This window comes from Ascaphus truei, unplaced genomic scaffold (assembly GCF_040206685.1).
Source record: "Ascaphus truei isolate aAscTru1 unplaced genomic scaffold, aAscTru1.hap1 HAP1_SCAFFOLD_375, whole genome shotgun sequence".
NCBI lineage: Eukaryota > Metazoa > Chordata > Amphibia > Anura > Ascaphidae > Ascaphus > Ascaphus truei.
Window position 1 is genome coordinate 161,641 of NW_027456706.1, and position 27,321 is coordinate 188,961.

The 27,321-nt window shown below is 63.2% G+C and overlaps 1 protein-coding gene across 2 annotated transcripts in view; it reads right to left on the reverse strand.

Moving 5' to 3' along the window:
- The window catches only part of CARNS1 (carnosine synthase 1), a 144,058-nt gene that overhangs the window by 86,108 nt on the left and 30,629 nt on the right, over positions 1–27,321 (reverse strand). For both annotated transcript variants that reach the window (XM_075583785.1, XM_075583784.1), the window contains one exon: positions 9,224–9,521. In XM_075583785.1, the coding sequence (XP_075439900.1) occupies positions 9,224–9,500 (277 nt within the window). In that variant the 5' untranslated portion in view covers positions 9,501–9,521. The remainder of the gene's footprint in view (positions 1–9,223; positions 9,522–27,321) is intronic.

Here is a 27,321-nt window from a genome sequence, read left to right on the forward strand (position 1 = left end):
TATGCAGGAGGATGGAAGCACCTGTCTGATCCTATGTATGCAGGAGGGTGGAAGCACCTGTCTGATCCTATGTATGCAGGAGGGTGGAAGCACCTGTCTGATCCTATGTATGCAGGAGGATGGAAGCACCTGTCTGATCCTATGTATGCAGGAGGATGGAAGCACCTGTCTGACCCTATGTATGCAGGAGGATGGAAGCACCAGTCTGATCCTATGTATGCAGGAGGATGGAAGCACCTGTCTGACCCTATGTATGCAGGAGGATGGAAGCACCTGTCTGATCCTATGTATGCAGGAGGATGGAAGCACCTGTCTGATCCTATGTATGCAGGAGGACGGAAGCACCTGTCTGACACTATGTATGCAGGAGGATGGAAGCACCTGTCTGACCCTATGTATGCAGGAGGATGGAAGCACCTGTCTGACCCTATGTATGCAGGAGGATGGAAGCACCTGTCTGACCCTATGTATGCAGGAGGATGGAAGCACCTGTCTGACCCTATGTATGCAGGAGGATGGAAGCACCTGTCTGATCCTATGTATGCAGGAGGATGGAAGCACCTGTCTGACCCTATGTATGCAGGAGGATGGAAGCACCTGTCTGACCCTATGTATGCAGGAGGATGGAAGCACCTGTCTGATCCTATGTATGCAGGAGGATGGAAGCACCTGTCTGATCCTATGTATGCAGGAGGATGGAAGCACCTGTCTGATCCTATGTATGCAGGAGGATGGAAGCACCTGTCTGATCCTTTGTATGCAGGAGGATGGAAGCACCTGTCTGATTCGGCCTCAATCCCTCTGGGAGATGTAGTCACCAATACAGGGAGCATAAATGGGTATAGTCAGGCTCCGAAATCAATGAGTGTCTCCCCCACAGAAAAAACACATACGTTAGTGATACAATAACAACACCATATTTACACTGCTGAATAACTCAAATACAATATATACAAATAACCTAGGGGTAATAGATCCAAATAGGGAAGGCCATACTGTACATAACTACGTTAACTCAGACCAGAGAACCTTCGCAGACTATAGTGGTATTGAGATAGAGGTGAGAAAAGATGTTATGAGGGTCCAAAGGAAGGATCACCACACGAAGACTGCCAATAGTGACCTCCTTAGCGCCTGCCCCACCGTTCATATTACAAGGCAACCCATGCGTCAATAGATCAGGTGTCTGGGCCAACCATAGTGGAATCCAACACGTCACAGCCTGGTGTCAACACATCTCTACCTAAGAGAAAGACAACTCTTAAAGAGTACGCAATGACCCATTCAAAGTAGCAGCTGAGGTCCAGCTCTTTATTCATCCCTTTAGGGGACAGTGTATCCAAATCCTTTAAGCCTCAAATTCCTATAAAACAGTGCGAGTTCAACGTCAAGGTCTAAAGCATTCAAGGGATTAGTCGGCACAAAAGAAAGCCCCCTATTGAGTACCTCTATCTGATCACTTGACAAAGTCTAATCTGAGATGTTAATCACCAATGAACTTGGGACCTTGTCTGCATCCCCCTCTGGGCCTGTCCTGGTGCGGCGGTGTTTCTTTCCCGCCCTGCGCGTCCTCCGTATCTGCCACGGGATGACCTCTGCTCTAAAAAAGGATGCGCACTCATGGAGGATTCTAGTGAATCTACTGTAAATTCTGTCCCCGGTTGTGCAGAAGTACAATGCGTGGTGCTAAGAACTGTATACAGCTATAATGATAATGTTATGAAGATAATGAATCCTATATGAGGTCTGTGATATATTCTTGATTGTAGGGGGGTACTGGGTGTGGTATCCTAGTTGGTAAACCACCATAAATGGCACTCAAATTGTCCACGAACCCAAAGGCTAATGATCACCCCAATGAATAGTATCCTAATCCTTTTGTGGAATAATGATATGACCATGTAGCAAGCAGGATAACTCACGAGTCCGCTGCAGCGTCCACGTTGATCCCACCAGACCTCTGGGTGCGCCCCCATTTCCTTGGAGATGGATGCAGATAAGAGAGAGAAATGGCAGAGCACAACCGGAATTCTCCTGATGAAGCCGTAACAACGGCGAAACATGTAGAGTGTTTCAGCCCATACCGAAGAGGAAGAACAGCTGAGGTCCACCCCTGTCATCAGATCCGGAAGTTCGCTTAACAACCGGAAGTGACGCAAAGGGAGTGCCTGGCGTGGACGCGAGAGTATTGCGGTGGAGCCGAGGATAGTGAGGAACTCAAAAGGATCGCGACCAGATGAGCACCCACTGCCTATAATATCACACTGCCGACCTCGGTCATATGAAGTGTAAGCTGCATTTTTTGAATCCCTTTTAATACTAAATACCATCTGCACTATATGGTCTCTTTTCTTCTTTTTTTCTCCTTGGGGGTTGGGGGCTGGTGGCTGCTGTATACACAGGGAACATCCACCCCTTAAGTTGGATGACTGCCTGAATTTGACGGCTTTATTGTGAGTAGTCATTTTTGAGCTTTGTTTGCACAAATTTATTCACAACAGTATTACACTATGTAGTGTTTCTTTATTTCATAACTACGAGACGAGCTCCCCTGAGCCCACGGTGACTCAGCCCGTGCGGAGGCGCGCTGAGGCTCAGGGAAAGCGGGCGTGCGGAGGCGCGCTGAGGCTCAGGGAAAGCGGGCGTGCAGAGGCGCGCTGAGGCTCAGGGAAAGCGGGCGTGCGGAGGCGCGCTGAGGCTGAGGGAAAGCGGGTGCGGAGGCGCGCTGAGGCTGAGGGAAAGCGGGCGTGCGGAGGCGCGCTGAGGCTCAGGGAAAGCGGGTGCGGAGGCGCGCTGAGGCTGAGGGAAAGCGGGCGTGCGGAGGCGCGCTGAGGCTCAGGGAAAGCGGGCGTGCGGAGGCGCGCTGAGGCTCAGGGAAAGCGGGCGTGCGGAGGCGCGCTGAGGCTCAGGGAAAGCGGGCGTGCGGAGGCGCGCTGAGGCTCAGGGAAAGCGGGCGTGCGGAGGCGCGCTGAGGCTCAGGGAAAGCGGGCGTGCGGAGGCGCGCTGAGGCTGAGGGAAAGCGGGCGTGCGGAGGCGCGCTGAGGCTCAGGGAAAGCGGGCGTGCGGAGGCGCGCTGAGGCTCAGGGAAAGCGGGCGTGCGGAGGCGCGCTGAGGCTGAGGGAAAGCGGGTGTTTTTCCTGGCCTTGGTTAGCGCGCTGTCCGGGGGCGTGTCCGGGGGCGGGCCAGTGACGTCAAGGCGAGCCGCTCACATGACCGGCCCTGCGCTCCCACGAGCGCGCAAATTTAAAATTTTCCTAAGACCTACGCTTCCGCACGCTTGCGGACGCTTGCGCGAGCCCCGGCTAAAGCGGCTCTCATTGCGGCTGCAGGGGCTCACAGGTAAGTGAGAGCGCGCCTCAGCACGGGTCAGCGCTGACCGTGCCCGAGGCCTTACTGCTGGGAAGCAGCGTTACTGTGCTATGTGCCGGACAGTCCCACGCGCCGATGACATCACCATACGAGGACCTATAAGTATCCAGGTACCCTGCGCCGCAGTTAGCAGCGCACCGCTGGAGGCAGAGAGCAAACGTGCAAGTGATTCATGGTCTTTTTACCTGGTTCTGCCATTCATACTCTCCCTGCTGCAACCAGGACTGGTTCTGCCGTTCATACTCTCCCTGCTGCACCCAGGACTGGTTCTGCCGTTCATACTCTCCCTGCTGCAACCAGGATTGGTTCTGCCATTCATACTCTCCCTGCTGCACCCAGGACTGGTTCTGCCATTCATACTCTCCCTGCTGCACCCAGGACTGGTTCTGCCGTTCATACTCTCCCTGCTGCACCCAGGACTGGTTCTGCCATTCATACTCTCCCTGCTGCACCCAGGACTGGTTCTGCCATTCATACTCTCCCTGCTGCACCCAGGACTGGTTCTGCCATTCATACTCTCCCTGCTGCACCCAGGACTGGTTCTGCCATTCATACTCTCCCTGCTGCACCCAGGACTGGTTCTGCCATTCATACTCTCCCTGCTGCACCCAGGACTGGTTCTGCCATTCATACTCTCCCTGCTGCACCCAGGACTGGTTCTGCCGTTCATACTCTCCCTGCTGCACCCAGGACTGGTTCTGCCGTTCATACTCTCCCTGCTGCACCCAGGACTGGTTCTGCCATTCATACTCTCCCTGCTGCAACCAGGACTGGTTCTGCCATTCATACTCTCCCTGCTGCACCCAGGACTGGTTCTGCCGTTCATACTCTCTCTGCTGCACCCAGGACTGGTTCTGCCATTCATACTCTCCCTGCTGCACCCAGGACTGGTTCTGCCATTCATTCTCTCCCTGCTGCACCCAGGACTGGTTCTGCCATTCATACTCTCCCTGCTGCAACCAGGACTGGTTCTGCCATTCATACTCTCCCTGCTGCACCCAGGACTGGTTCTGCCATTCATACTCTCCCTGCTGCACCCAGGACTGGTTCTGCCATTCATACTCTCCCTGCTGCACCCAGGACTGGTTCTGCCATTCATACTCTCCCTGCTGCACCCAGGACTGGTTCTGCCATTCATACTCTCCCTGCTGCACCCAGGACTGGTTCTGCCATTCATACTCTCCCTGCTGCACCCAGGACTGGTTCTGCCATTCATACTCTCCCTGCTGCACCCAGGACTGGTTCTGCCATTCATACTCTCCCTGCTGCACCCAGGACTGGTTCTGCCATTCATACTCTCCCTGCTGCACCCAGGACTGGTTCTGCCATTCATACTCTCCCTGCTGCACCCAGGACTGGTTCTGCCGTTCATACTCTCTCGGGGGCACCCAGGACTGGTTCTGCCATTCATACTCTCCCTGCTGCACCCAGGACTGGTTCTGCCATTCATACTCTCCCTGCTGCACCCAGGACTGGTTCTGCCATTCATACTCTCCCTGCTGCAACCAGGACTGGTTCTGCCATTCATACTCTCCCTGCTGCAACCAGGACTGGTTCTGCCATTCATACTCTCCCTGCGGCACCCAGGACTGGTTCTGCCATTCATACTCTCCCTGCTGCACCCAGGACTGGTTCTGCCGTTCATACTCTTCCTGCTGCACCCAGGACTGGTTCTGCCGTTCATACTCTCCCTGCTGCACCCAGGACTGGTTCTGCCATTCATACTCTCCCTGCTGCACCCAGGACTGGTTCTGCCATTCATACTCTCCCTGCTGCACCCAGGACTGGTTCTGCCATTCATACTCTCCCTGCTGCACCCAGGACTGGTTCTGCCATTCATACTCTCCCTGCTGCACCCAGGACTGGTTCTGCCGTTCATACTCTCTCGGGGGCACCCAGGACTGGTTCTGCCATTCATACTCTCCCTGCTGCACCCAGGACTGGTTCTGCCGTTCATACTCTCCCTGCTGCACCCAGGACTGGTTCTGCCATTCATACTCTCCCTGCTGCACCCAGGACTGGTTCTGCCATTCATACTCTCCCTGCTGCACCCAGGACTGGTTCTGCCATTCATACTCTCCCTGATGCACCCAGGACTGGTTCTGCCATTCATACTCTCCCTGCTGCACCCAGGACTGGTTCTGCCGTTCATACTCTCCCTGCTGCACCCAGGACTGGTTCTGCCATTCATACTCTCCCTGCTGCACCCAGGACTGGTTCTGCCATTCATACTCTCCCTGCTGCACCCAGGACTGGTTCTGCCATTCATACTCTCCCTGCTGCACCCAGGACTGGTTCTGCCGTTCATACTCTCCCTGCTGCACCCAGGACTGGTTCTGCCATTCATACTCTCCCTGCTGCACCCAGGACTGGTTCTGCCATTCATACTCTCCCTGCTGCAACCAGGACTGGTTCTGCCATTCATACTCTCCCTGCTGCAACCAGGACTGGTTCTGCCATTCATACTCTCCCTGCTGCACCCAGGACTGGTTCTGCCATTCATACTCTCCCTGCTGCAACCAGGACTGGTTCTGCCATTCATACTCTCCCTGCTGCAACCAGGACTGGTTCTGCCATTCATACTCTCCCTGCTGCAACCAGGACTGGTTCTGCCATTCATACTCTCCCTGCTGCACCCAGGACTGGTTCTGCCGTTCATACTCTCCCTGCTGCACCCAGGACTGGTTCTGCCATTCATACTCTCCCTGCTGCACCCAGGACTGGTTCTGCCGTTCAAACTCTCCCTGCTGCACCCAGGACTGGTTCTGTCATTCATACTCTCCCTGCTGCACCCAGGACTGGTTCTGCCGTTCATACTCTCCCTGCTGCACCCAGGACTGGTTCTGCCATTCATACTCTCCCTGCTGCACCCAGGACTGGTTCTGCCATTCATACTCTCCCTGCTGCACCCAGGACTGGTTCTGCCGTTCATACTCTCCCTGCTGCACCCAGGACTGGTTCTGCCATTCATACTCTCCCTGCTGCACCCAGGACTGGTTCTGCCATTCATACTCTCCCTGCTGCACCCAGGACTGGTTCTGCCGTTCATACTCTCCCTGCTGCACCCAGGACTGGTTCTGCCATTCATACTCTCCCTGCTGCAGCCAGGACTGGTTCTGCTTGATTTAAGCTTTGAACTGATACTCTTTAGGTCTCTGAGTTCTGCTCTGGTCATTGGGGCACTAGGGTACAAGGGAAGTACCTTATGGTCATCCAAGACCTGAGGGAACGGGCTTGAGAAAGGGGTGTCCCCCGAAACGTTGCCCCCCTGATTACCCTACCCCTGCTGTGTTTTGCTGGGGCTCTCAGCTAGTATTAAATATTTTCTCTAGTGGCATAATCCGTGGTACTATACTTTTCTATAAGCCAGTGAGTGCTGCGGCTCGTGGTTATAACTATTGTTTAGGGGGTTTGGGGCCCTCCTAGGTCCGTTGGTTCATTCATTTACTCTCTAGTGAGTTCCGTCTACTCTATATATTTTGTTCATGCTTGGAGTGCACTCCGAGTATGAGTGTGCTCAGCGCCAGCGGGGACTCAGCCGGAGACTCAGCCGGAGAATGTGTTTGCAGTGGCGCGAAACACTGCACAGTGCCGCATGTGCACATTCCCCCCCACCACCCTGCTGCCGGCACATCCCCCCCCCGCTGCCGACACATCCCCCCCCCGCTGCCGACACATCCCCCCCCCGCTGCCGGCACATTGCCCCCCCCCCCCCCCGCTGCCGGCACATCCCCCCCCCGCTGCCGGCACATTGCCCCCCCCCCCCCCCCGCTGCCGGCACATCCCCCCCCCGCTGCCGGCACATCCCCCCTCACATCACACACAGACACACACACACACTCACAGCCCCGATCCAACCAAGGACACGCCCCTCCCTTAGTAGCCACGCCCCCCCCGCTCCAACATTTTTACGGGACACCCGATGGAAACTTAGAATGTCCATAATTTGGGAGGTGAGTCATATTGGAAGCTGAAAATAGTTGCGTTGACCTACAAATCCGCAGCAGAATGTCCAGTGAAAGTTTTGTTGTGCTACGTGGTGCTGTTTGTGAGATTTCGATGCTTCGGACATACAAACATACAAACAAACAGAATAACAAATTTAGAAATATAGTATAGATCAGCGGTGCGCAAACTGGGGGGCGCAAGATTATTTAGGGGGGCGCGGGCTGCGCGTGGGGAAACCTGGGGGCGGGCAGAGTTGTGCACGGGCGGGGAAACCTCGTTCCCCTCGTACCCCTCGTACCCCTCGTTCCCCTCGTTCCCCTCGTACCCCTCGTTCCCCTCGTACCCCTCGTTCCCCTCGTACCCCCCGTACCCCTCGTTCCTCTCGTACCCCCCGTACCCCTCGTTCCTCTCGTACCCCTCGTTCCTCTCGTACCCCCCGTTCCCCTCGTTCCTCTCGTACCTCCCGTACCCCTCGTTCCTCTCGTACCCCCCGTTCCTCTCGTACCCCTCGTTCCTCTCGTACCCCCCGTACTCCTCGTTCCTCTCGTACCCCTCGTACCCCTCGTTCCTTTCGTACCCCCCGTACTGCTCATACCCCTCATTCCTCTCGTACCCCTCGTTCCTCTCGTACCCCTCGTTCCTCTCGTACCCCCCGTACCCCTCGTTCCTCTCGTACCCCTCGTTCCTCTCGTACCCCCCGTACCCCTCGTTCCTCTCGTACCCCCCGTACCCCTCGTTCCTCTCGTACCCCCCGTACCCCTCGTTCCTCTCGTACCCCTCGTTCCTCTCGTACCCCCCGTACCCCTCGTTCCTCTCGTACCCCCCGTGCCCCTCGTTCCTCTCGTACCCCCCGTACCCCTCGTTCCTCTCGTACCCCCCGTACCCCTCGTTCCTCTCGTACCCCCCGTACCCCTCGTACCCCTCGTTCCTCTCGTACCCCCCGTACCCCTCATTCCTCTCGTACCCCTCGTTCCCCTCGTTCCCCTCGTACCCCTCGTACCTCTCGTACCCCTCGTACCCCTCGTACCCCCCGTACCCCTCGTTCCTCTCGTACCCCCCGTACCCCTCGTTCCTCTCGTACCCCTCGTTCCTCTCGTACCCCCCGTACCCCTCGTTCCTCTCGTACCCCTCGTTCCCCTCGTACCCCTCGTTCCTCTCGTACCCCCCGTACCCCTCGTTCCTCTCGTACCCCCCGTACCCCCTCGTTCACTCCATGTTTTCCGTTTGTTATTCACTAATTTACAGTTTTGTAACCAGGTGATCTTTCAATTATCACTGTTGTCAATTTGGTGCTAAATTAGTTGATCATCCACACCCTCTCTTTTTTGGTTCATTGTGTAGCATAGTATTAATGTGTATTGTGTGGCATAGTATTAATGTATATTGTGTGGCATAGTATTAATGTGTATTGTGTGGCATAGTATTAATGTGTATTGTGTGGCATAGTATTAATGTGTATTGTGTGGCATAGTATTAATGTGTATTGTGTGGCATAGTATTAATGTGTATTGTGTGGCATAGTATTAATGTGTATTGTGTGGCATAGTATTAATGTGTATTGTGTGGCATAGTATTAATGTGTATTGTGTGGCATAGTATTAATGTGTATTGTGTGGCATAGTATTAATGTGTATTGTGTGGCATAGTATTAATGTGTATTGTGTGGCATAGTATTAATGTGTATTGTGTGGCATAGTATTAATGTGTATTGTGTGGCATACTGTAGTATTAATGTGTATTGTGTGGATTTCTCTTGAAACGTAGTAAGAAGTATTCTGTTGTTTGAATTGTATTTAGTTGTTTTCAACTGTGTTCATTTGTACTGAGTTTGGAGTTGAGTTGTGTCCTTTGTGCGGAGTTGTGTTGAGTTGTGTCCTTTGTGCGGAGTTGTGTTGGTCTGCGGTACCTGTGCGGGGGTGTTTGGTTCTCTCCTCGGTCTCCGGAAGTCCGGCATTGGTCAGAATTCTCTGCAGGTCCTCGTAGCTCTCGCTGATCTCCCGGATCTCGCTGATCTCGCTGATCTCCCGGATCTCTCGGGGTTCCTTTAATCCACTGCTTTCCTTGCTCTTCCCCTGGGGAGTCTCAGTGGATGGACCCCTCCCCCATGGGGGCCCATCAGGGCCAACACCCGGAACCCACACCTCATTAATATCCCCGTCCTTGGAGAAGATGGGAGGATCCATGATCAGCTGATCAAGGGACAGCTGGAAAAGAGACAGGAAAATGGGAAGAAGATTACGCGGGACAGAAAAGATACAGAAATGACCCGTGGAATCTGTCCCTCCCCCAGCAGGGTGACACAGAAAGGAGCTATGTGTCTGTCCCTCCCCCCGCAGGGTGACACAGAAAGGAGCTATGAGTCTGTCCCTCCCCCGCAGGGTGACACAGAAAGGAGCTATGAGTCTGTCCCTCCCCCCGCAGGGTGACACAGTGACACAGACAGAAGGGAGCTATGAGTCTGTCCCTCCCCCCGCAGGGTGACACAGTGACACAGACAGAAGGGAGCTATGAGCCTGTCCCTCCCCCCGCAGGGTGACACAGACAGAAGGGAGCTATGAGTCTGTCCATCCCCCCGCAGGGTGACACAGACAGAAGGGAGCTATGAGTCTGTCCATCCCCCCGCAGGGTGACACAGACAGAAGGGAGCTATAAGTGTCCCTCCCCCCGCAGGGTGACACAGTGACACAGACAGAAGGGAGCTATGACTCTGTTCCTCCCCCCGTAGGGTGACTCTGTGACACAGACAGAAGGGAGCTGTGAGACTGTCCCTCCCCCCGCAGGGTGACACATTGACACAGACAGAAGGGAGCTATGAGCCTGTCCCTCCCCCCGCAGGGTGACACAGACAGAAGGGAGCTATGAACCTGTCCCTCCCCCCGCAGGGTGACACAGTGACACAGACAGAAGGGAGCTATGAGCCTGTCCCTCCCCCCGCAGGGTGACACAGTGACACAGACAGAAGGAAGCTATGAGCCTGTCCCTCCCCCCACAGGGTGACACAGTGACCTAGACAGAAGGGAGCTATGAGTCTGTCCCTCCCCCCGCAGGGTGACACAGTGACACAGACAGAAGGGAGCTATGAGCCTGCCCCCCCCCCCCCCGCAGGGTGACACAGACAGAAGGGAGCTATGAGTCTGTCCCTCCCCCCGCAGGGTGACACAGTGACACAGACAGAAGGGAGCTATGAACCTGTCCCTCCCCCCACAGGGTGACACAGTGACACAGACAGAAGGGAGCTATGAGCCTGTCCCTCCCCCGCAGGGTGACACAGACAGAAGGGAGCTATGAGTGTCCCTCCCCCCGCAGGGTGACACAGTGACACAGACAGAAGGGAGCTATGACTCTGTTCCTCCCCCCGTAGGGTGACTCTGTGACACAGACAGAAGGGAGCTGTGAGACTGTCCCTCCCCCCGCAGGGTGACACAGTGACACAGACAGAAGGGAGCTATGAGCCTGTCCCTCCCCCCGCAGGGTGACACAGACAGAAGGGAGCTATGAGTCTGTCCCTCCCCCCGCAGGGTGACACAGTGACACAGACAGAAGGGAGCTATGAGTCTGTCCCTCCCCACGCAGGGTGACACAGTGACACAGACAGAAGGGAGCTATGAGTCTGTCCCTCCCCCCGCAGGGTGACACAGTGACACAGACAGAAGGGAGCTATGAGCCTGTCCCTCCCCCGCAGGGTGACACAGGGACACAGACAGAAGGGAGCTATGAGCCTGTCCCTCCCCCGCAGGGTGACACAGTGACACAGACAGAAGGGAGCTATGAGTCTGTCCCTCCCCCCGCAGGGTGACACAGTGACACAGACAGAAGGGAGCTATGAGTCTGTCCCTCCCCCGCAGGGTGACACAGTGACACAGATAGAAGGGAGCTATGAGTCTGTCCCTCCCCCCGCAGGGTGACACAGTGACACAGACAGAAGGGAGCTATGAGTCTGTCCCTCCCCCCGCAGGGTGACACAGTGACACAGACAGAAGGGAGCTATGAGTCTGTCCCTCCCCCGCAGGGTGAGACAGTGACACAGACAGAAGGGAGCTATGAGCCTGTCCCTCCCCCCGCAGGGTGACACAGTGACACAGACAGAAGGGAGCTATGAGTCTGTCCTTCCCCCCGCAGGGTGACACAGTGACACAGACAGAAGGGAGCTATGAGCCTGTCCCTCCCCCCGCAGGGTGACACAGTGACACAGACAGAAGGGAGCTATGAGACTGTCCCTCCCCCCGCAGGGTGACACAGTGACACAGACAGAAGGGAGCTATGAGTCTGTCCCTCCCCCCGCAGGGTGACACAGTGACACAGACAGAAGGGAGCTATGAGTCTGTCCCTCCCCCCGCAGGGTGACACAGTGACACAGACAGAAGGGAGCTATGAGCCTGTCCCTCCCCCCGCAGGGTGACACAGTGACTCAGACAGAAGGGAGCTATGAGTCTGTCCCTCCCCCCGCAGGGTGACACAGTGACACAGACAGAAGGGAGCTATGAGCCTGTCCCTCCCCCCGCAGGGTGACACAGACAGAAGGGAGCTATGAGTCTGTCCCTCCCCCCGCAGGGTGACACAGTGACACAGACAGAAGGGAGCTATGAGTCTGTCCCTCCCCCCGCAGGGTGACACAGTGACACAGACAGAAGGGAGCTATGAGTCTGTCCCTCCCCCCGCAGGGTGACACAGTGACTCAGACAGAAGGGAGCTATGAGCCTGTCCCTCCCCCCGCAGGGTGACACAGTGACTCAGACAGAAGGGAGCTATGAGTCTGTCCCTCCCCCGCAGGGTGACACAGTGACACAGACAGAACGGAGCTATGAGCCTGTCCCTCCCCCCCTCCCCGCAGGGTGACACAGTGACACAGACAGAAGGGAGCTATGAGTCTGTCCCTCCCCCCGCAGGGTGACACAGTGACACAGACAGAAGGGAGCTATGAGTCTGTCCCTCCCCCCGCAGGGTGACACAGTGACTCAGACAGAAGGGAGCTATGAGCCTGTCCCTCCCCCCGCAGGGTGACACAGTGACACAGACAGAAGGGAGCTATGAGTCTGTCCCTCCCCCGCAGGGTGACACAGTGACACAGACAGAAGGGAGCTGGCGCCCATGGAATATTTCCTCTGGAGAAGCAGATGGTGGGAGCAGGTGACAGGGAGAAACACAAGCTCATAATCAGCTTAATACTGGAGGAGAGAGAGAGACTGAGAAAGATAGAGGTGAAGAGAGAGCGAGACAGGAGACGGCGAGAAAGAGACAGACACGGAAGTGAACAGAGAGATGGAGACAGAGATGCAGACGCAGAGTGGCAGATGGGCACAGAGTGGCAGATGGGCACAGAGAGGCAGACGGGTGCAGAGTGGCAGACGGGCACAGAGTGGCAGGCGGGCGCAGAGTGGCAGGCGGGCGCAGAGTGGCAGGTGGGCGCAGAGTGGCAGACGGGCGCAGAGTGGCAGGCGGGCGCAGAGTGGCAGACGGGCGCAGAGTGGCGGGCGGGTGCAGAGTGGCAGACGGGCACAGAGTGGCAGACGGGCACAGAGTGGCAGACGGGCGCAGAGTGGCAGGCGGGCGCAGAGTGGCAGGCGGGCGCAGAGTGGCAGGTGGGCGCAGAGTGGCAGACGGGCGCAGAGTGGCGGGCGGGTGCAGAGTGGCAGACGGGCACAGAGTGGCAGACGGGCGCAGAGTGGCAGGCGGGTGCAGAGTGGCAGGTGGGCGCAGAGTGGCAGACGGGCGCAGAGTGGCAGGCGGGCGCAGAGTGGCAGACGGGCGCAGAGTGGCAGACGGGCACAGAGTGGCAGGCGGGCGCAGAGTGGCAGGCGGGCGCAGAGTGGCAGGTGGGCGCAGAGTGGCAGACGGGCGCAGAGTGGCAGGCGGGCGCAGAGTGGCAGACGGGCGCAGAGTGGCGGGCGGGTGCAGAGTGGCAGACGGGCACAGAGTGGCAGACGGGCACAGAGTGGCAGACGGGCGCAGAGTGGCAGGCGGGCGCAGAGTGGCAGGCGGGCGCAGAGTGGCAGGTGGGCGCAGAGTGGCAGACGGGCGCAGAGTGGCGGGCGGGTGCAGAGTGGCAGACGGGCACAGAGTGGCAGACGGGCGCAGAGTGGCAGGCGGGTGCAGAGTGGCAGGTGGGCGCAGAGTGGCAGACGGGCGCAGAGTGGCAGGCGGGCGCAGAGTGGCAGACGGGCGCAGAGTGGCGGGCGGGCGCAGAGTGGCAGACGGGCGCAGAGTGGCAGGCGGGCGCAGAGTGGCAGACGGGTGCAGAGTGGCAGACGGGCACAGAGTGGCAGACGGGCGCAGAGTGGCAGGCGGGTGCAGAGTGGCAGGCGGGTGCAGAGTGGCAGGCTGGCGCAGAGTGGCAGACGGGCGCAGAGTGGCAGACGGGTGCAGAGTGGCAGACGGGTGCAGAGTGGCAGACGGGCACAGAGTGGCAGACGGGCGCAGAGTGGCAGACGGGCACAGAGTGGCAGACGGGCGCAGAGTGGCGGGCGGGCGCAGAGTGGCAGACGGGCGCAGAGTGGCAGGCGGGCGCAGAGTGGCAGACGGGTGCAGAGTGGCAGACGGGCACAGAGTGGCAGACGGGCGCAGAGTGGCAGGCGGGTGCAGAGTGGCAGGCGGGTGCAGAGTGGCAGGCTGGCGCAGAGTGGCAGACGGGCGCAGAGTGGCAGACGGGTGCAGAGTGGCAGGCGGGCGCAGAGTCGCAGATGGGCGCAGAGTGGCAGGTGGGCGCAGAGTGGCAGACGGGCGCAGAGTGGCAGGCGCAGAGTGGCAGACGGGTGCAGAGTGGCAGACGGGCGCAGAGTGGCAGACGGGCACAGAGTGGCAGACGGGCGCAGAGTGGCAGGCGGGCGCAGAGTGGCAGACGGGCACAGAGTGGCAGACGGGCGCAGAGTGGCAGACGGGCACAGAGTGGCAGAGGGGCGCAGAGTGGCAGGCGGGCGCAGAGTGGCAGACTGGCGCAGAGTGGCAGGCGGGCGCAGAGTGGCAGGCGGGCGCAGAGTGGCAGACAGGCGCAGAGTGGCAGGCGGGCGCAGAGTGGCAGACGGGCGCAGAGTGGCAGACGGGCGCAGAGTGGCAGACGGGCGCAGAGTGGCAGGTGGGTGCAGAGTGGCAGACGGGCGCAGAGTGGCGGGCGGGTGCAGAGTGGCAGACGGGCGCAGAGTGGCAGGCGGGTGCAGAGTGGCAGGTGGGCGCAGAGTGGCAGACGGGCGCAGAGTGGCAGGCGGGCGCAGAGTGGCAGACGGGCGCAGAGTGGCAGACGGGCGCAGAGTGGCAGACGGGCGCAGAGTGGCAGGTGGGCGCAGAGTGGCAGACAGGCGCAGAGTGGCAGGCGGGCGCAGAGTGGCAGACGGGCGCAGAGTGGCAGACGGGCGCAGAGTGGCAGACGGGCGCAGAGTGGCAGGCGCAGAGTGGCAGACGGGTGCAGAGTGGCAGACGGGCGCAGAGTGGCAGGCGGGCGCAGAGTGGCAGACAGGCGCAGAGTGGCAGACGGGCGCAGAGTGGCAGGCGGGCGCAGAGTGGCAGACGGGCGCAGAGTGGCAGACGGGCGCAGAGTGGCAGGTGGGCGCAGAGTGGCAGACGGGCGCAGAGTGGCAGGCGCAGAGTGGCAGGCGGGCGCAGAGTGGCAGACGGGCGCAGAGTGGCAGACGGGCGCAGAGTGGCAGGCGGGCGCAGAGTGGCAGACGCAGAGTGGAAGACGCAGAGTGGCAGAGGGGCGCAGAGTGGCAGACGGGCGCAGAGTGGCAGACGGGCGCAGAGTGGCAGGCGCAGAGTGGCAGGCGGGCGCAGAGTGGCAGACGGGCACAGAGTGGCAGACGGGCGCAGAGTGGCAGGCGAGCGCAGAGTGGCAGGCGCAGAGTGGCAGGTGGGCGCAGAGTGGCAGGCGGGCGCAGAGTGGCAGGTGGGCGCAGAGTGGCAGGTGGGCGCAGAGTGGCAGGCGGGCGCAGAGTGGCAGGTGGGCGCAGAGTGGCAGGTGCAGAGTGGCAGGTGGGCGCAGAGTGGCAGACGGGTGCAGAGTGACAGGCGCAGAGTGGCAGGCGGGCGCAGAGTGGCAGGCGGGCGCAGAGTGGCAGGTGGGCGCAGAGTGGCAGGCGGGCGCAGAGTGGCAGGTGGGCGCAGAGTGGCAGGCGGGCGCAGAGTGGCAGGTGGGCGCAGAGTGGCAGACGGGCGCAGAGTGGCAGGTGGGCGCAGAGTGGCAGACGGGCGCAGAGTGGCAGGCGGGCGCAGAGTGGCAGACGGGCGCAGAGTGGCAGGCGGGCGCAGAGTGGCAGACGCAGAGTGGCAGACGGGCGCAGAGTGGCGGGCGCAGAGTGGCAGACGGGCGCAGAGTGGCGGGCGCAGAGTGGCAGACGGGCGCAGAGTGGCAGACGGGCGCAGAGTGGCAGACGCAGAGTGGCAGAGGGGCGCAGAGTGGCAGACGGGCGCAGAGTGGCGGGCGCAGAGTGGCAGACGGGCGCAGAGTGGCAGACGGGCGCAGAGTGGCAGACGCAGAGTGGCAGAGGGGCGCAGAGTGGCAGACGGGCGCAGAGTGGCAGACGGGCGCAGAGTGGCAGACGGGCGCAGAGTGGCAGGCGGGCGCAGAGTGGCAGACGGGCGCAGAGTGGCAGGCGGGCGCAGAGTGGCAGGCGGGCGCAGAGTGGCAGACGGGCGCAGAGTGGCAGACGGGCGCAGAGTGGCAGACGGGCGCAGAGTGGCAGGCGGGCGCAGAGTGGCAGACGGGCGCAGAGTGGCAGGTGGGCGCAGAGTGGCAGGCGGGCGCAGAGTGGCAGACGGGCGCAGAGTGGCAGGTGGGCGCAGAGTGGCAGGCGGGCGCAGAGTGGCAGGCGGGCGCAGAGTGGCAGGTGGGCGCAGAGTGGCAGGCGGGCGCAGAGTGGCAGGTGGGCGCAGAGTGGCAGGCGGGCGCAGAGTGGCAGGTGGGCGCAGAGTGGCAGACGGGCGCAGAGTGGCAGGTGGGCGCAGAGTGGCAGACGGGCGCAGAGTGGCAGGCGGGCGCAGAGTGGCAGACGGGCGCAGAGTGGCAGGCGGGCGCAGAGTGGCAGACGCAGAGTGGCAGACGGGCGCAGAGTGGCGGGCGCAGAGTGGCAGACGGGCGCAGAGTGGCGGGCGCAGAGTGGCAGACGGGCGCAGAGTGGCAGACGGGCGCAGAGTGGCAGACGCAGAGTGGCAGAGGGGCGCAGAGTGGCAGACGGGCGCAGAGTGGCAGACGGGCGCAGAGTGGCAGGTGGGCGCAGAGTGGCAGACGGGCGCAGAGTGGCAGGCGGGCGCAGAGTGGCAGACGGGCGCAGAGTGGCAGACGGGCGCAGAGTGGCAGGCGGGCGCAGAGTGGCAGACGGGCGCAGAGTGGCAGACGGGCGCAGAGTGGCAGGCGGGCGCAGAGTGGCAGACGGGCGCAGAGTGGCAGGCGGGCGCAGAGTGGCAGACGCAGAGTGGCAGACGGGCGCAGAGTGGCAGGCGCAGAGTGGCGGGCGCAGAGTGGCAGACGGGTGCAGAGTGGCAGGCGGGCGCAGAGTGGCAGAGGGGCGCAGAGTGGCAGAGGGACGCAGAGTGGCGGGTGGGCGCAGAGTGGCGGGCGGGCGCAGAGTGGCAGACGGGCGCAGAGTGGCAGACGGGTGCAGAGTGGCAGACGGGCACAGAGTGGCAGACGGGCGCAGAGTGGCAGGCGGGCGCAGAGTGGCAGGCGGGCGCAGAGTGGCAGAGGGGCGCAGAGTGGCAGACGGGTGCAGAGTGGCAGACGGGCACAGAGTGGCAGACGGGCGCAGAGTGGCAGACGGGCGCAGAGTGGCAGATGGGCGCAGAGTGGCAGGTGGGCGCAGAGTGGCAGACGGGCGCAGAGTGGCAGGCGCAGAGTGGCAGACGGGTGCAGAGTGGCAGACGGGCACAGAGTGGCAGACGGGCGCAGAGTGGCAGATGGGCACAGAGTGGCAGACGGGCGCAGAGTAGCAGACGGGCGCAGAGTGGCAGACGGGCACAGAGTGGCAGACGGGCGCAGAGTGGCAGGCGGGCGCAGAGTGGCAGAGGGGCGCAGAGTGGCAGACGGGTGCAGAGTGGCAGACGGGCACAGAGTGGCAGACGGGCGCAGAGTGGCAGGCGGGTGCAGAGTGGCAGGCGGGCGCAGAGTGGCAGATGGGCGCAGAGTGGCAGGTGGGCGCAGAGTGGCAGACGGGCGCAGAGTGGCAGGCGCAGAGTGGCAGACGGGTGCAGAGTGGCAGACGGGCACAGAGTGGCAGACGGGCGCAGAGTGGCAGATGGGCACAGAGTGGCAGACGGGCGCAGAGTAGCAGACGGGCGCAGAGTGGCAGACGGGTGCAGAGTGGCAGACGGGCACAGAGTGGCAGACGGGCGCAGAGTGGCAGGCGGGCGCAGAGTGGCAGGCGGGCGCAGAGTGGCAGACGGGCGCAGAGTGGCAGGCGGGTGCAGAGTGGCAGACGGGCACAGAGTGGCAGACGGGCGCAGAGTGGCAGGCGGGTGCAGAGTGGCAGACGGGCACAGAGTGGCAGACGGGCGCAGAGTGGCAGGCGGGCGCAGAGTGGCAGACGGGCGCAGAGTGGCAGACGGGCGCAGAGTGGCAGACGGGCGCAGAGTGGCAGACGGGCGCAGAGTGGCAGACGGGCGCAGAGTGGCAGACGCAGAGTGGCAGACGCAGAGTGGCAGAGGGGCGCAGAGTGGCAGACGGGCGCAGAGTGGCAGACGGGCGCAGAGTGGCAGGTGGGCGCAGAGTGGCAGACGGGCGCAGAGTGGCAGGCGCAGAGTGGCAGGCGCAGAGTGGCAGGCGGGCGCAGAGTGGCAGACGGGCGCAGAGTGGCAGACGGGCGCAGAGTGGCAGACGGGCGCAGAGTGGCAGGCGGGCGCAGAGTGGCAGACGCAGAGTGGAAGACGCAGAGTGGCAGAGGGGCGCAGAGTGGCAGACGGGCGCAGAGTGGCAGGTGGGCGCAGAGTGGCAGGTGGGCGCAGAGTGGCAGACGGGTGCAGAGTGGCAGGCGCAGAGTGGCAGGCGGGCGCAGAGTGGCAGGCGGGCGCAGAGTGGCAGACGGGCGCAGAGTGGCAGGTGGGCGCAGAGTGGCAGGCGGGCGCAGAGTGGCAGACGGGCGCAGAGTGGCAGGTGGGCGCAGAGTGGCAGGTGCAGAGTGGCAGGTGGGCGCAGAGTGGCAGGCGGGCGCAGAGTGGCAGGCGGGCGCAGAGTGGCAGGTGGGCGCAGAGTGGCAGGCGGGCGCAGAGTGGCAGGTGGGCGCAGAGTGGCAGGCGGGCGCAGAGTGGCAGGTGGGCGCAGAGTGGCAGACGGGCGCAGAGTGGCAGGTGGGCGCAGAGTGGCAGACGGGCGCAGAGTGGCAGGCGGGCGCAGAGTGGCAGACGGGCGCAGAGTGGCAGGCGGGCGCAGAGTGGCAGACGCAGAGTGGCAGACGGGCGCAGAGTGGCGGGCGCAGAGTGGCAGACGGGCGCAGAGTGGCGGGCGCAGAGTGGCAGACGGGCGCAGAGTGGCAGACGGGCGCAGAGTGGCAGACGCAGAGTGGCAGAGGGGCGCAGAGTGGCAGACGGGCGCAGAGTGGCAGACGGGCGCAGAGTGGCAGGTGGGCGCAGAGTGGCAGACGGGCGCAGAGTGGCAGACAGGCGCAGAGTGGCAGACGGGCGCAGAGTGGCAGACGGGCGCAGAGTGGCAGGCGGGCGCAGAGTGGCAGACGGGCGCAGAGTGGCAGACGGGCGCAGAGTGGCAGGCGGGCGCAGAGTGGCAGACGGGCGCAGAGTGGCAGGCGGGCGCAGAGTGGCAGACGCAGAGTGGCAGACGGGCGCAGAGTGGCAGGCGCAGAGTGGCGGGCGCAGAGTGGCAGACGGTTGCAGAGTGGCAGGCGGGCGCAGAGTGGCAGAGGGGCGCAGAGTGGCAGAGGGACGCAGAGTGGCGGGTGGGCGCAGAGTGGCGGGCGGGCGCAGAGTGGCAGACGGGCGCAGAGTGGCAGACGGGTGCAGAGTGGCAGACGGGCACAGAGTGGCAGACGGGCGCAGAGTGGCAGGCGGGCGCAGAGTGGCAGGCGGGCGCAGAGTGGCAGAGGGGCGCAGAGTGGCAGACGGGTGCAGAGTGGCAGACGGGCGCAGAGTGGCAGGCGGGCGCAGAGTGGCAGATGGGCGCAGAGTGGCAGGTGGGCGCAGAGTGGCAGACGGGCGCAGAGTGGCAGGCGCAGAGTGGCAGACGGGTGCAGAGTGGCAGACGGGCACAGAGTGGCAGACGGGCGCAGAGTGGCAGATGGGCACAGAGTGGCAGACGGGCGCAGAGTAGCAGACGGGCGCAGAGTGGCAGACGGGCACAGAGTGGCAGACGGGCGCAGAGTGGCAGGCGGGCGCAGAGTGGCAGAGGGGCGCAGAGTGGCAGACGGGTGCAGAGTGGCAGACGGGCACAGAGTGGCAGACGGGCGCAGAGTGGCAGGCGGGTGCAGAGTGGCAGGCGCAGAGTGGCAGACGGGCGCAGAGTGGCAGACAGGCGCAGAGTGGCAGACGGGCGCAGAGTGGCAGGCGGGCGCAGAGTGGCGGGCGCAGAGTGGCAGGCGGGCGCAGAGTGGCAGGCGGGCGCAGAGTGGCAGACGGGCGCAGAGGGGCGCAGAGTGGCAGACGGGCGCAGAGTGGCAGACGGGCGCAGAGTGGCAGACGGGTGCAGAGTGGCAGGCGGGCGCAGAGTGGCAGGCGGGCGCAGAGTGGCAGGCGCAGAGTGGCAGGCGGGCGCAGAGTGGCAGAGGGGCGCAGAGTGGCAGGCAGGCGCAGAGTGGCAGGTGGGCGCAGAGTGGCAGACGGGCGCAGAGTGGCAGGCGCAGAGTGGCAGACGGGCGCAGAGTGGCAGGCGCAGAGTGGTAGACGGGCGCAGAGTGGCAGGCGGGCGCAGAGTGGCAGGCGCAGAGTGGCAGATGGGCGCAGAGTGGCAGACGGGCGCAGAGTGGCAGAGGGGCGCAGAGTGGCAGACGCAGAGTGGCAGACGGGCGCAGAGTGGCAGACGGGCGCAGAGTGGCGGGCGCAGAGTGGCAGGCGGGCGCAGAGTAGCAGACGGGCGCAGAGTGGCAGACGGGCGCAGAGTGGCAGACGGGCGCAGAGTGGCAGGCGGGCACAGAGTGGCAGGCGCAGAGTGGCAGAGGGGCGCAGAGTGGCAGACGGGCGCAGAGTGGCAGGCGCAGAGTGGCAGGCGCAGAGTGGCAGACGGGCGCAGAGTGGCAGGCGCAGAGTGGCAGACGGGTGCAGAGTGGCAGGCGGGCGCATAGTGGCAGGCGCAGAGTGGCAGGCGCAGAGTGGCAGAGGGGCGCAGAGTGGCAGGCGCAGAGTGGCAGGCGGGCGCAGAGTGGCAGGCGCAGAGTGGCAGAGGGGCGCAGAGTGGCAGGCGCAGAGTGGCAGACGGGCGCAGAGTGGCAGAGGGGCGCAGAGTGGCAGACGCAGAGTGGCAGACAGGCGCAGAGTGGCAGACGGGCGCAGAGTGGCGGGCGCAGAGTGGCAGGCGGGCGCAGAGTAGCAGACGGGCGCAGAGTGGCAGACGGGCGCAGAGTGGCAGACGGGCGCAGAGTGGCAGGCGGGCGCAGAGTGGCAGGCGCAGAGTGGCAGAGGGGCGCAGAGTGGCAGACGGGCGCAGAGTGGCAGGCGCAGAGTGGCAGGCGCAGAGTGGCAGACGGGCGCAGAGTGGCAGACGGGTGCAGAGTGGCAGGCGGGCGCATAGTGGCAGGCGCAGAGTGGCAGGCGCAGAGTGGCAGAGGGGCGAAGAGTGGCAGGCGCAGAGTGGCAGGCGGGCGCAGAGTGGCAGGCGCAGAGTGGCAGAGGGGCGCAGAGTGGCAGGCGCAGAGTGGCAGGCGGGCGCAGAGTGGCAGGCGCAGAGTGGCAGGCGCAGAGTGGCAGGTGGGCGCAGAGTGGCAGACGGGCGCAGAGTGGCAGGCGCAGAGTGGCAGACGGGCGCAGAGAGGCAGACGGGCGCAGAGTGGCAGACGGGAGCAGAGTGGCAGACGGGCGCAGAGTGGCAGACGGGCGCAGAGTGGCAGACAGGCGCAGAGTGGCAGACGGGCGCAGAGTGACAGGCGCAGAGTGGCAGACGGGCGCAGAGTGGCAGACGGGCGCAGAGTGACAGGCGCAGAGTGGCAGACGGGCGCAGAGTGGCAGACGGGTGCAGAGTGGCAGGCGGGCGCAGAGTGGCAGACGCAGAGTGGCAGGCGGGCGCAGAGTGGCGGACAGGCGCAGACAGGGAGGGAGAGGAGGCAGCTCCCAACTATTTTGTGGACTGGCTGCAGGCCTTCGCCATTTTAGCCAGCGTGATCGGGGAGAAGACCCCGGAGCAATGCTCTGCAAGTGTGTGAATACCATTTGGGAGGCCTATAAGTATTATGGGGGTTCGGGGGGTTGGGGTACGACAGGAACTTCAGGCAGAAAATGGCGATTAAGAAGCAATTGCGGTGGGAGGTGAAGGCCGTGGATCCGTGGATCCGTGGATCCGTGGATCCGTGGATCCGTGGATCCGTGGTGCAGCATAAAGCCAACTCATTTTCTGGCCGGTGTCGGCAGCTCGCAGCAAGCTGGGCCGCCGCATAAGAAAGGGGGTCCTTGCTGCAGTATGGGGGTCACTGGGTGTCGGTTTAGACATGAGTGCAGCTGCTGCGGGGGTAACCAAGTGTTTTCAAAAGGGCGTGGGTGGATTCAAGAAAGGAGCAAGTGGAGAGGCTGGGGCAAAGAGCGAGGACCCCGGGGGCGGCGATAAGACGGCTACCCAAATAAGGAGGCAGCGGAGCGGTTAGGGACGGGGTGTAGAAGTGGTTTGGGATCTCTGTTAGGGAGGTGGAGGTTCCCCTATGTAGAAGGAGATGCACCTCGGGGGTAGCACGGGCAAAAATAGCAAAGGAGGTGGGTGTGGCAGAATGGCAGGACCGTTCTCCCCTCCCCCGTTACCGGGGCTGAGTGGCAGGACCGTTTCCCTCTCCCCCGTTACCGGGGCTGAGTGGCAGGACCGTTCCCCTCTCCCCCGTTACCGGGGCTGAGTGGCAGGACCGTTCCCCTCCCCCGTTACCGGGCCTGAGTGGCAGGACCGTTTCCCTCTCCCCCGTTACCGGGGCTGAGTGGCAGGACCGTTCCCCTCCCCCGTTACCGGGCCTGAGTGGCAGGACCGTTTCCCTCTCCCCCGTTACCGGGCCTGAGTGGCAGGACCGTTTCCCTCTCCCCCGTTACCGGGGCTGAGTGGCAGGACCGTTCCCCTCTCCCCCGTTACCGGGGCTGAGTGGCAGGACCGTTCCCCTCCCCCGTTACCGGGGCTGAGTGGCAGGACCGTTCCCCTCTCCCCCGTTACCGGGGCTGAGTGGCAGGACCGTTCTCCTCTCCCCTGTTACCGGGGCTGAGTGGCAGGACCGTTCTCCCCTCCCCCGTTACCGGGGCTGAGTGGCAGGACCGTTCCCCTCTCCCCGTTACCGGGGCTGAGTGGCAGGACCGTTCCCCTCTCCCCCGTTACCGGGGCTGAGTGGCAGGACCGTTCCCCTCCCCCCCGTTACCGGGGCTGAGTGGCAGGACCGGTCTCCCCTCCCCCGTTACCGGGGCTGAGTGGCAGGACCGTTCCCCTCTCCCCCATTACCGGGGCTGAGTGGCAGGACCGTTCCCCTCTCCCCCATTACCGGGGCTGAGTGGCAGGACCGTTCCCCTCTCCCCCGTTACCGGGGCTGAGTGGCAGGACCGTTCCCCTCTCCCCGTTACCGGGGCTGAGTGGCAGGACCGTTCTCCCCTCCCCCGTTACCGGGGCTGAGTGGCAGGACCGTTCCCCTCCCCCATTACCGGGGCTGAGTGGCAGGACCGTTCCCCTCTCCCCGTTACCGAGGCTAAGTGGCAGGACCGTTCCCCTCCCCCATTACCGGGGCTGAGTGGCAGGACCGTTCCCCTCCCCCGTTACCGGGGCTGAGTGGCAGGACCGTTCCCCTCCCCCGTTACCGGGGCTGAGTGGCAGGACCGTTCCCCTCTCCCCGTTACCGGGGCTGAGTGGCAGGACCGTTCCCCTCTCCCCCATTACCGGGGCAGAATGGCAGGACCGTTCCCCTCTCCCCCGTTACCGGGGCTGAGTGGCAGGACCGTTCCCCTCTCCCCCATTACCGGGGCTGAGTGGCAGGACCGTTCCCCTCTCCCCCGTTACCGGGGCTGAGTGGCAGGACCGTTCCCCTCCCCCGTTACCGGGGCTGAGTGGCAGGACCGTTCCCCTCTCCCCCATTACCGGGGCTGAGTGGCAGGACCGTTCTCCTCTCCCCCGTTACCGGGGCTGAGTGGCAGGACCGTTCCCCTCTCCCCGTTACCGGGTCTGAGTGGCAGGACCGTTCCCCTCTCCCCCGTTACCGGGTCTGAGTGGCAGGACCGTTCCCCTTCCCCGTTACCGGGGCTGAGTGGCAGGACCGTTCTCCCCTCCCCCGTTACCGGGGCTGAGTGGCAGGACCGTTCCCTCTCCCCCGTTACCGGGGCTGAGTGGCAGGACCGTTTCCCTCTCCCCCGTTACCGGGGCTGAGTGGCAGGACCGTTCCCCTTCCCCGTTACCGGGGCTGAGTGGCAGGACCGTTCCCCTCTCCCCCGTTACCGGGGCTCAGTGGCAGGACCGTTCCCCTCTCCCCCGTTACCGGGGCTGAGTGGCAGGACCGTTCCCCTCTCCCCCATTACCGGGGCTGAGTGGCAGGACCGTTCCCCTCTCCCCCGTTACCGGGGCTCAGTGGCAGGACCATTTCCCTCTCCCCCGTTACCGGGGCTGAGTGGCAGGACTGTTCCCCTCCCCCATTACCGGGCCTGAGTGGCAGGACCGTTCTCCTCTCCCCGTTACCGGGGCTGAGTGGCAGGACCGTTTCCCTCTCCCCCGTTACCGGGGCTGAGTGGCAGGACCGTTCCCCTCCCCCATTACCGGGCCTGAGTGGCAGGACCGTTCCCCTCTCCCCCGTTACCGGGGCTGAGTGGCAGGACCGTTCCCCTCCCCCATTACCGGGCCTGAGTGGCAGGACCGTTCCCCTCTCCCCCGTTACCAGGGCTGAGTGGCAGGACCGTTCTCCTCTCCCCCGTTACCGGGGCTGAATGGCAGGACCGTTCCCCTCTCCCCCGTTACCGGGGCTGAGTGGCAGGACCGTTCTCCTCTCCCCCGTTACCGGGGCTGAGTGGCAGGACCGTTCCCCTCCCCCATTACCGGGCCTGAGTGGCAGGACCGTTCTCCCCTCCCCCGTTACCGGGGCTGAGTGGCAGGACCGTTCCCCTCCCCCATTACCGGGGCTGAGTGGCAGGACCGTTCCCCTCTCCCCGTTACCGGGTCTGAGTGGCAGGACCGTTCCCCTCTCCCCCGTTACCGGGGCTGAGTGGCAGGACCGTTCTCCTCTCCCCTGTTACCGGGGCTGAGTGGCAGGACCGTTCCCCTCTCCCCGTTACCGGGGCTGAGTGGCAGGACCGTTCCCCTCTCCCCCATTACCGGGGCTGAGTGGCAGGACCGTTCCCCTCTCCCCCGTTACCGGGGCTGAGTGGCAGGACCGTTCCCCTCTCCCCCGTTACCGGGGCTGAGTGGCAGGACCGTTCCCCTCTCCCCCATTACCGGGGCTGAGTGGCAGGACCGTTCCCCTCCGCCGTTACCGGGGCTGAGTGGCAGGACCGTTTCCCTCTCCCCCATTACCGGGGCTGAGTGGCAGGACCGTTCCCCTCTCCCCCGTTACCGGGGCTGAGTGGCAGGACCGTTCCCCTCCCCCGTTACCGGGGCTGAGTGGCAGGACCGTTCTCCTCTCCCCCGTTACCGGGGCTGAGTGGCAGGACCGTTCTCCTCTCCCCCGTTACCGGGGCTGAGTGGCAGGACCGTTCCCCTCCCCCATTACCGGGGCTGAGTGGCAGGACCGTTCCCCTCCCCGTTACCGGGGCTGAGTGGCAGGACCGTTCCCCTCTCCCCGTTACCGGGGCTGAGTGGCAGGACCGTTCCCCTCCCCGTTACCGGGGCTGAGTGGCAGGACCGTTCCCCTCCCCATTACCGGGGCTGAGTGGCAGGACCGTTCCCCTCCCCCGTTACCGGGGCTGAGAGTTTCTACGTTGGGGATTGTCCTAAAGAAAGAGCCGGGTTCATTCCGGCATACCCGGATGGGTTGTCAGTGATGGTGGGATCTACAAGGACTTGTATGGCGGGCAGTATGTATCTTTGGACAAGGCCTGGGATCTGGTAAGGGAGGCAGGGCCTGGGATCTGGTAAGGGAGGCAGGGCCAGGGATCTGGTAAGGGAGGCAGGGCCTGGGATCTGGTAAGGGAGGCAGGGCCTGGGATCTGGTAAGGGAGGCAGGGCCTGGGATCCGGTAAGGGAGGCAGGGCCAGGGATCCGGTAAGGGAGGCAGGGCCTGGGATCTGGTAAGGGAGGCAGGGCCTGGAATCTGGTAAGGGAGGCAGGGCCTGGGATCTGGTAAGGGAGGCAGGGCCAGGGATCTGGTAAGGGAGGCAGGGCCAGGGATCTGGTAAGGGAGGCAGGGCCAGGGATCTGGTAAGGGAGGCAGGGCCAGGGATCTGGTAAGGGAGGCAGGGCCTGGGATCTGGTAAGGGAGGCAGGGCCAGGGATCTGGTAAGGGAGGCAGGGCCTGGGATCTGGTAAGGGAGGCAGGGCCAGGGATCTGGTAAGGGAGGCAGGGCCAGGGATCTGGTAAGGGAGGCAGGGCCAGGGATCTGGTAAGGGAGGCAGGGCCAGGGATCTGGTAAGGGAGGCAGGGCCTGGGATCTGGTAAGGGAGGCAGGGCCAGGGATCTGGTAAGGGAGGCAGGGCCTGGGATCTGGTAAGGGAGGCAGGGCCAGGGATCTGGTAAGGGAGGCAGGGCCAGGGATCTGGTAAGGGAGGCAGGGCCAGGGATCTGGTAAGGGAGGCAGGGCCAGGGATCTGGTAAGGGAGGCAGGGCCAGGGATCTGGTAAGGGAGGCAGGGCCTGGGATCTGGTAAGGGAGGCAGGGCCAGGGATCTGGTAAGGGAGGCAGGGCCAGGGATCTGGTAAGGGAGGCAGGGCCAGGGATCTGGTAAGGGAGGCAGGGCCTGGGATCTGGTAAGGGAGGCAGGGCCAGGGATCTGGTAAGGGAGGCAGGGCCAGGGATCTGGTAAGGGAGGCAGGGCCAGGGATCTGGTAAGGGAGGCAGGGCCTGGGATCTGGTAAGGGAGGCAGGGCCAGGGATCTGGTAAGGGAGGCAGGGCCAGGGATCTGGTAAGGGAGGCAGGGCCAGGGATCTGGTAAGGGAGGCAAGGCCTGGGATCTGGTAAGGGAGGCAGGGCCAGGGATCTGGTAAGGGAGGCAGGGCATGGGATCTGGTAAGGGAGGCAGGGCCTGGGATCTGGTAAGGGAGGCAGGGCCTGGGATCTGGTAAGGGAGGCAGGGCCAGGGATCTGGTAAGGGAGGCAGGGCCAGGGATCTGGTAAGGGAGGCAGGGCCAGGGATCTGGTAAGGGAGGCAGGGCCTGGGATCTGGTAAGGGAGGCAGGGCCAGGGATCTGGTAAGGGAGGCAGGGCCTGGGATCTGGTAAGGGAGGCAGGGCCAGGGATCTGGTAAGGGAGGCAGGGCCAGGGATCTGGTAAGGGAGGCAGGGCCAGGGATCTGGTAAGGGAGGCAGGGCCTGGGATCTGGTAAGGGAGGCAGGGCCAGGGATCTGGTAAGGGAGGCAGGGCCAGGGATCTGGTAAGGGAGGCAGGGCCAGGGATCTGGTAAGGGAGGCAGGGCCAGGGATCTGGTAAGGGAGGCAGGGCCTGGGATCTGGTAAGGGAGGCAGGGCCAGGGATCTGGTAAGGGAGGCAGGGCCAGGGATCTGGTAAGGGAGGCAGGGCCAGGGATCTGGTAAGGGAGGGCAGGGCCTGGGATCTGGTAAGGGAGGCAGGGCCAGGGATCTGGTAAGGGAGGCAGGGCCAGGGATCTGGTAAGGGAGGCAGGGCCAGGGATCTGGTAAGGGAGGCAGGGCCTGGGATCTGGTAAGGGAGGCAGGGCCAGGGATCTGGTAAGGGAGGCAGGGCCAGGGATCTGGTAAGGGAGGCAGGGCCAGGGATCTGGTAAGGGAGGCAGGGCCTGGGATCTGGTAAGGGAGGCAGGGC